At 39.6% G+C, this 9504-nt stretch overlaps 1 protein-coding gene across 1 annotated transcript; it reads right to left on the minus strand.

The window, feature by feature from the left end:
- Window positions 1–3608: 3608 nt before the first annotated feature.
- LOC107465761 (uncharacterized) lies at window positions 3609–4394 on the minus strand. The gene has a single exon (XM_016084733.1). It carries the CDS (start codon window positions 4392–4394, stop codon window positions 3609–3611), a length of 786 nt encoding a protein of 261 aa, XP_015940219.1.
- Between the last annotated feature and the right edge of the window lie 5110 nt (window positions 4395–9504).

Here is a 9504-nt window from a genome sequence, read left to right on the forward strand (position 1 = left end):
GTCTTCTTGCTCCTCCTCTTGTCTTGCTTCCTTCCTCTTTTTTCTTCTTGCTAGAGGCTGCCTCTCCAATTGGACTGTGGTGACATACTCCAATCTTTCCTTGGTGATAGGTTTCCCAATGGACACCAAGTCTGTATCTTCAAATTCTTCAAGAGGCACTCCAGCTTCTTCACATAAGCGCAGAATAGTACTAGGATATCCTAGGTGAAGTTGGATTGTTGTTGTTGGGGGGAATTCATGTCACTTTAAATGGTAGAGGAATTGTCTTAATGGTTTGGTCAAGTCATGGGAAGCATGAATCTTCTAGCTAGTGCATGTTGAGTTGCTCTTCCCAATGCATAAAACCCAAGGCACATGTGACTTCCTTTTCTTTGTGTGTGTCTGTGAACTTGTCTTCCAAGATTCTCCATCACTTCTTTCTTTCACTTCCCTGCAACAAAATTACAAAAACTTGAGATTCTTGTAATGTCTTGACTTATGCTAACAAACTTCAACGAGATCATAATGCAGAAATGAATAAAAATAAAAAAATTAAATCTAAGGGTTTCTTTCATATGCCTAATAGAGATAACTACACATTTGCTCCATGGTTTAACATTTTGTGTATGTGTGGACACCAAACTTAGTTTGTTACTAAGTGTTGTAAAAACAACCTTTATATTTGCTTAAAGATTGGCCACACTAAACTTAGTGCCTTGCATACACCATATGCTAGCTTAATTTTTATTTTCTTAGATGCATATGATGCAACCTCTCATTATTGATCACTAAAGCATGAAGATAAAAAGAACTCTGGTGCATGGGTTGCCTCACATGAAGTGCTTATTTATTATCCTTAGCTTGACAATGCAGCTCCCTTGCTTATGTTAACAAGTGCACACTCTCTTCCTTGCTCCAGGGGCCACCAAGGTAAAGTTTCACTCTATGACCATTGACTGTGAAAGTCTCTCCTGAGGTTTCATCAAGTATTTCCACATAGCCATGAGGGGATACTCCGGTGATAGTGTATGGGCCAGTCCATCTGGATCTCAGCTTCCCAGGGAAGATCTTTAGTCTTGAGTTGAAAAGCAACACCTTTTGTCCTAGTTCAAACGTTCTTGGAGAGATCTTCTTGTCATGTCACCTTTTTACTCTTTCCTTGTATATTCTGGCATTCTCATATGCCTCTAGTCTGAATTCCTCCAATTCATTGAGTTGTAGTAGCCTCCTTTCTCCTACTGCTTGAGCATCTAAATTCAAGAGTTTAGTGGCCCAAAAAGCCTTGTGTTCAAGCTCGACAGGTAGATGGCATGCTTTCCCATACACTAGCTGGAATGGAGATCTTCCTATGGGGGTTTTAAATGCCGTCCTATATGCGCAAAGTGCATCATCTAGCTTCCTTGCCCAATCCTTTCTTGTTGCTCCCACAGTTTTCTCCAAGATTCTTTTTGGCTCCCTGTTTGCAAGTTCAGCTTGCCCATTTGTCTGTGGGTGATAGGGTGTGGCCACTTTGTGGGTTACTCCATATTTATGGAGTAGAGAGTTCAATTGTTTATTGCAGAAGTGGCTTCCCCCGTCACTTACAAGTCCCTTCGGTACTCCAAACCTAGTGAAGATATTTTTCCTTAGGAATTGCAATACCATATTAGTACCACATGTAGTGGTGGCCTATTGCTTCAACCCATTTTGAAACATACTCTACTGCCACCAGGATATATTTGAATGTGTAGGATGGAGGAAAAGATCCCATGAAGTCTATTCCCCACAAATAAAAGAGCTCCACCTCCAAAATGAACTTCTGGGGCATTTCATTCTTCTTTGTCAAGCCTCCTACTCTTTGGCACTCATTACAATGGCTCACAAAATCTCTAGCATCCTTGAAGATAGAAGGCCAGTAGAATCCACTTTGAAGCACCTTTGCTGTAGTTCTTTTAGCTCCAAAATGGCCACCATAGCTTGAGTTGTGACAATGCCATAGTATATTCTTCATCTCACCCTCTGGTACACATCTTCTAATCATTCCATCTGGGCATTTTTTGAATAGAAATGGTTCATCCCACGAGAATAACTTAGACTCATGTAGTAGCTTTTTGACTTGTTGCCTTGTATATTCTTGTGGAATGCTCCTTCCAGCTTTATAATTGGCCATGTCCGCAAACCAAGGAGTTTGCTGAATTTGCAAGATGTGCTCATCTAGAAAACTTTCATTCACTAGTTGAGAGATGTCTTGACTTGTCCCTTGTGGCAACCTTGATAGATGGTCGGCTAATTGATTCTCACTACCCTTTCTGTCCTTTATCTCAATGTCAAACTCTTGTAGAAGTAGTATCCATCTAATTAACCTTGGTTTGGCATCCTGTTTTGACATCAAATACTTAAGAGCAGCATGATCAGTGTAAACCAAAATTTTAGACCCAATCGAATATTGCCTAAACTTATCAAAAGCATACACTACGGCTAGTAACTCTTTCTCTGTTGTGGTGTAGTTTCTTTGAGCTTCATTCAATACCTTGCTTGCATAGTATATGACATGGTGCTTCTTATCCTTCCTTTGCCCAAGCACAGCACCAATTGCAAGATCACTTGCATCACACATGAGTTCAAAAGGTAATCCCTAGCTTGGGGGTGTGATGATTGGTGCTGTGGTGAGCTTAGCTTTTAGAGTTTCAAAGAAGAATGGATTGTTCACCACTAGCAAATTGCTGAGTGATTTTGCTATTTTGGAAAAATCTTTGATGAATCTTCTATAGAACCCAGCATGCCCTAAGAAGCTTCTAACAACTTTCACATTAGTTGGTAAAGGAATTTTTTCTATAATTTCTACTTTTGCCTTGTCAACCTCTATACCCTTTCTTGAAATTTTGTGCCAAGAACAATTCCTCCAGGTACCATAAAATGACACTTTACCCAGTTCAAGACCAAATTAGTTTCTTGGCACCTTTTCAAGACAAGGGTGAGATGATGCAAGTAGGTATTGAATGAATTACCAAAAATAGAAAAATCATCCATGAATACTTCAATAAAATTTTCTACCACGTCTGAGAAGATTGATAGCATACACCTCTGAAAGGTAGCTGGGGCATTACACAACCCGAATGACATCCTTCTATATGCAAGAACTCCAAAGGGACATGTGAATGATGTCTTCTCCTGGTCCATGGGATCAACTACTATCTGATTATAACCAGAATATCCATCGAGAAAACAGTAATAGGCATGGCCAGCTAGCCTTTCAAGCATTTGGTCAATGAAAGGTAGAGGGAAGTGATCTTTTCGTGTGGCATCATTCAACCTCCTATAATCAATGCACATCCTCCACCCTGTCACTATTCTTATTGGAATGAGCTCATTATTCTCATTGACAATGACCGTCATGCCACCTTTCTTAGGCACTACTTGCACTGGGCTATCCCATGGGCTGTCAGAGATAGGGTAAATGATCCCAACTTTACATAGCTTCAACACTTTCTTTTGAACAACCTCTTTCATGGTGGGATTCAACCTTCTCTGGGGTTGTACCACTGGTTTAGAATTCTCTTCCAAGAGTATTTTGTGCATGCATATGGCAGGGCTTATGCCTTTCAAGTCATCAATGGTCCACCCCAATGCATCCTTGTGAGTTCTCAATACTACAGGAGTTTTTCTTCTTCCTCTGCACTCAATGTAGAGTTGATGATCACTGGGAAATTGTCCTTCTCACCAAGGAATGCATATTTAAGATGAGGGGGTAGTGGTTTCAACTCTTGTTGTGGTGCCTCTTCTTTCTTAGTTGCACTTGGTTCTCCTAGTACTTGCATTTCTTCCACCTCTTGCTCTTGTATGTCTTGGTCTTCCTCCTGATTCACTTGATGGTTTACTTCAAATACTTCTTCAACCAAGGAATCTACCACATCAATCCTCATACAAGTCTCTTTTTTAGCAGGGTATTGCATTGCCTTGAAGACATTTATGGTCATTTGCTCATCATGTACTCTGAAGATCATCTCCCCCTTTTCCACGTCAATGATTGTTCTAGCAGTGGCCAAAAAGGGTCTACCAAGAATAATTGAATTATTCTTCTCTTCATCCATATCTAGGACCACAAAGTCGGCTGGGAATATAAAATTTCCTACTTTCACCAAGAGATTTTTTACTACTCCATTTGGTATTTTGATGGATCTGTCAGCAAGCTGGAGTGACATCCTTGTGGGTTTAAGCTCTTCTATTATCATTTTCTTCATCATGGTAAGAGGCATTAAGTTGATGCTTGTTTCCAAGTCACATAGTGATTTGTCAATGGCCATGTTCACAATTGTGCATGGTATGAGGAAGTTGCCTGGATCTTTGAGCTTTGGTGGAAGTCCCTTTTGAATAATGGCACTGCACTTTTGAGTAAGAATTGATGACAAGTCATCATATGCTATCTTTGCAAGCATTTTTCACTTGTTTCATTAGGTTTTATACACTTTCTAGCTTTGTAAGTAAGTAATTTGGAGTGGAATTGCATGGTTTCTTTGAATCAATCAACCACCCTTTAATTGGCACAGAATCATGAGGTTTAAGCTAAAATTAATTGGTTTTTAAGTTTTGATTTCTTGTAGGTGAAGAAAAGAAATAAAATAAGAAAAACGTGGCCTAAGGAACGTGCTCAAAGGAAACAAAAAGTGTAGCCAAAGGAAAGGAGAAGCATGGCGCAACAAAGGGGCACAAGACAGGGAGAACAAAGCTCTCCACAGCGCTACAAGCAAGGAGGAAGCAAGGCAAACTTCAAAGCTCAGCTCTTGCCAAGAGCTTTGCCAAGAGCTTTATCGGGCACGCTTCAAAGAAAATCAAGGAAGAAAAGCTTGCCAATGCACTCACCAAAGTTTGAACTCAAGACCAAAGGGGGAGGGGGCAGGGCTACCTCACAAGAAAAATAAGCCAAAATTGGCTTGTTTTCACTCCATGGAATTTGAACTAGGGGCCTCAAGGAAGTAAGAGAGAGTGCGCTACTTTGGTGCCAAGAAATGGAAGCCAAGCAATGCTCTCCCTGGGTGTCGAACGGTAAACCTCCCTAAGGACAAGAGGCAAGCAAAGCTCTTGCCAAGAGCTTAGAGCTCTTGCAAAGAGCTTTACTTCCTTGTAACAAGAAAAAAGGCGTGCAACAATTGGCAAGGCAAGGCACCAAGCTCGGTTCTTGGTGACACCCGAGCTTTGCCCTGGGAGCAACCTCCATGGGCCAAAAATTCATCAAAAATCCAATTTAATTCATTTCTTCACCAAATTTTAGAGCCCACCCAAATTCTTAGATCCAAATTAGGAAGTGTATAAATAAGTGTTAGTTAGATGTAGAGAGGAATTTTAGTTTTTTTCTTCTTTTATTTTTTTCTTTCTGATTTACATTTGGAGAACTTTTTCATTTTACTTCTGCTTTGAATTTTAATTTTCTCTGAACTTTGGCTTGAATTGGGAAGGAGAATTGAGTTCTCTTCCTCTGGGTATTCTTGTTTTCTTTTCTGCAAAGCTTTGCTTGAGTCTTGGGTGTTGAGAATTGAGAAAATTCTGTCTCAATCTCACCTTGAGATCTCTTTGTTCCTTTCTCTGCATAATTCAAGATTTGGTGATTTGATTTCAAGTTTCTTTACTGTTTTGATCTTTAATTTGTTTGCAATTGTTCTTTGAGTTGGATCAAGGAAGGCAGTGAGATCTAGACTTGGTTTTCTAGTCTCTTGACCCCTGAGATCTGCATTTTCATTTTAGTTCATCAGCTGAATGCTTTTTCAAGCTAATTTACTTTTTTGTTTGAGAACTACTTCAGTTCAATTCATCTTCTACTCTTCTACTTGTTGCAATTTACTCTTCATTGTTTAAATTCTACAATCCCAGCTCGCTGAGCCCTTTATCATTCAAGCAATTTACTTTTTTTTCACTTTATATTTCTGCAATTTACATTTCTTGCACTCTAAGTTTCTATCATTTACTTTACTTGTTCTTTAAGATTCAGCACTTTTACTTTCTATTCTCTTTAATTTACTGCAATTCTTCCCTCTCCCTTTACATTTCATGTAATTTATCTTCTTTCAAATACAAATCACTCAAATCAAATCTTGTTTGCTTGACTAAATTAACCACTAAAAAAAAATTGCTCAATCCTTCAATCCCTGTGGGATTGACCTCACTCATGTGAGTTATTATTACTTGATGCGACCCAGTACACTTGCCGGTGAGTTTTGTGTTGGATCATTTTTCACACATCAAGTTTTTGGCGCCATTGCCAGGGATTTATTAGATTGACAATGATTAAGTAAGGTGGTGGTCTAGATTAAGCACTTTTTCTTTGTTTTTCTTTATTTTTACTAAGCATATTAACTGTTTGACACATTGTGTCACCTAACCCTCTAACCACATTCTAGCATTAGAATGTCCATGTTTCATTTGGTTTGTTTGTGATTTTTGCAAGTCATGGAGGCTGAGGTGCGTGAAGAGGGAGTGAGCAACAATACTCAGTCTGCAAGAAGGATGTTGGCCTCTTACACTATCCCCAATTCCAGACATTATGGGAGCAACATCCTCACCCCAAATGTTCAGGCAAATGACTTTGAGTTAAAACCTCAACTAATCACCTTGGTGCAGAACAATTGTGCTTATGGAGGTGGCCCTCTTGAAGACACCAACCAACATTTGTCTATTTTCTTAAGGATTTGTGAAACGGTCAAGACAAATGGGGCTCATCCTGACATTTACAAATTACTTCTGTTCTCATTCTCTTTGAGGGGCAATGCTACTCAATGGCTAGAAATCTTTCCCAAAGAGAGCATCAACAATTGGGATGAATTGGTGAGCAAATTCCTAGCCAAGTTTTACCACCTCAGAGGGTTATCAAGCTGAAAATAGAGGTGCAAACATTCATTCAAATAGATGGAGATTCGCTGTATGATGCCTGGGAGAGATACAAGGCCTTAATCAGGAAATGACCCCCAAAAATGTTTAGTGAGTAGGATAGACTCCAAAACTTCTATGAAGGGTCGACCCAGAATGCATTAGATCATTTAGCAGGAGGCTCATTGCAGCTAATGAAGACAGCAGAGGAAGCCCAAAACCTCATAGAGATGGTGGCAAACAATTAATACTTCTTTGCTCATCAAAGACAACGCCACCCAGCCCAGAGAAAGGGTGCACTGGAGTTGGAAGGAGTGGACACTATTCTATCTCAAAACAAGGTGATGCACTAGCAAATCTAGCAACAACTTAAGCAAATGGCTAAGAGAATTGATGGACTGTAACTTGCTGTAATGAATACACAAAGCCAATCTCAAACCTCACATGGGTGGAATCAATCTGAAGAAAGTTTTGGGACATTCAATTATGAGCAACAAAGCCCTGAGCAGGTGCAATGCATGAATAACACTTCAAGTTCATTTCAACACAATTTTCATGGTGATGCACACAAGACACCCTGGAAGACTCATTCTAATTCAAAGTGGGGTGAGTACACACAAACAACCAAAGCCATTCATCCAATAATACTAACCAATTCAAAAACCCACAAAACACATACCACCAACCCCATAACAACTCACAAAACCACCAGAATAACTTTTCCACATCCACATCCCACCCTCAAAGTACCCCCACAATTAATTCAAACAACTTCCAACAACAACCATCTCATTTCACACAACCACAACCAAATCCAGACTCTCAAAGAATCTCTAGTCTAGAGATAATGATGGAAAAACTCATAAAAAATCAAGAGATGGTAAGACAAGATTAGGAAGCTGCAAAGAAAGACCAGGCCTTGGCATTCAAAAACCAAGAGGCCTCAATCAAAAACCTTGAGAGACACATAGAGCAAATGGCTAAGTAAATTTCAGAAATGGGTAAGAAGAGAGCAAATACCTCCCCCAATGCTAATGAAGAACACCCAAGGGGAAAAGCTACAAAGTGGGAGAAATGCAAGGCAATCACAGTGGGAAGTAAGAAGACTATGAAGAAAGAAGCCATTAATCAGGAAGAACACAACAGAAAAATTCCACAAGAATAGACAGAGAAGAGAAGTGAAGAGGGCCAAAAGACCAAGAATGCACAAAGCTCAGAAGGAAATAAGAGCATCAATGAACCACAGCTGCAAGAGAAGAAGGAAGGGGTGAGGCCATATGTCCCCAAACTTCCATACCCTCAGAGGTTCAAAAAAGAAAACGAGGATAAGCAATACTCAAAATTCCTGGACATATTCAAGACACTCAGCATCAATATTCCTTTCTTAGAAGCACTTGAAAAGATGCCATTGTATGCCAAATTTATGAAGGAAATGCTAACAAAGAAAAGATCCCTGAAGGAAGGACAGATTGTTAAGATGACAAAGGAATGTAGTGCTATCCTCCAAAGAGAGCTGCCAGAGAAGAAAGATGATCCTGGGAATTTTTACATACCTTGCACCATAAGAAACGTAACAATTGAGAAGTCATTCTATGACCTCGGTGCAAGCATAAACTTAATGCCTTTGTCTTTAATGAGGAAACTTCAAATTTCTGAGCTGAAGTCCACACAAATAGTTCCCCAAATGGCTGACAAATCCATTAAGCAAGTACTGGGAGTTGTGGAGAATGTTTTGGTAAAAGTGGAAAAATTTTTTATCCTTGCTGACTTTGTTAACTCAGATATAGAAGAGGACCCTAACACTCCCATCATCTTGGGGAGGCCTTTCCTAGCTATGGGTAGAGCATTGATAGATGTCGAAAAAGGGGAATTGTTGCTGAGAGCGCATGATGAGCACCTAGCATTCCATGTTTTTAAAACCCTGCATGAGCCCACTCAAGATGAAGATTGTATGAAGGATAAAGCCAGAGATCAAAGCTTGAATAAGGCATTCAATGAGTTAACTCCAAAACTTCTAAATCCATACTTTAAAGAAGTAGGGATGGTACAACAGGCCAAAGAAATCAAGGAGGAACTAGAGCCAAAACCCCCAGATAAAGAACCACCAAGACATGAATTATCTTCTGAGAAAGAAAAGAAGAAGAGGCCAAAAGGGTGGAGAGACAAGAATATCCCCACTGAAGGCTTCTCACTAGGGGATAAAGTGATGTTAAACACCCAACCAATGAAGGTGTCTCCACAATTATCTGAGTGCTATACTGTGAACCAGATCCTTTCACTTGAACACCTAGAGATCATCAAAGAGGAGACCGGAAGAAAGTTCACAGTAAGAGGAGAAAAGCTGAGGCACTATGATTTTTAACTCCCATGATCAAAGGATGAGATGTCAAGCTAGTGACAATAAAGAAGCGCTTGTTGGGAGGCAACCCAACCTGAGGTAGTTTTCTTTCATAGATTTTTCAATAAAAATGTTGAATAATTGGTATGCATTGTAAGGAGCTAAGTTTGGTGTTGCACACCAAAACAATTTAAGGGAGAATGAAAGATTCTAAGTTTGGTGTTCCACCAAATCTATATTTAAAAACACATTCTCACCTTCTGCATAATGCTAGCTCTAAGCAATTAGATAAACTCATTAACCATTGTCTGCCTTTTAGTTTTAGCTTTATAACCTTTAGCAAGGACAAA

Source organism: Arachis duranensis, chromosome 9 (genome assembly GCF_000817695.3).
Source record: "Arachis duranensis cultivar V14167 chromosome 9, aradu.V14167.gnm2.J7QH, whole genome shotgun sequence".
NCBI classification, from domain to species: domain Eukaryota; kingdom Viridiplantae; phylum Streptophyta; class Magnoliopsida; order Fabales; family Fabaceae; genus Arachis; species Arachis duranensis.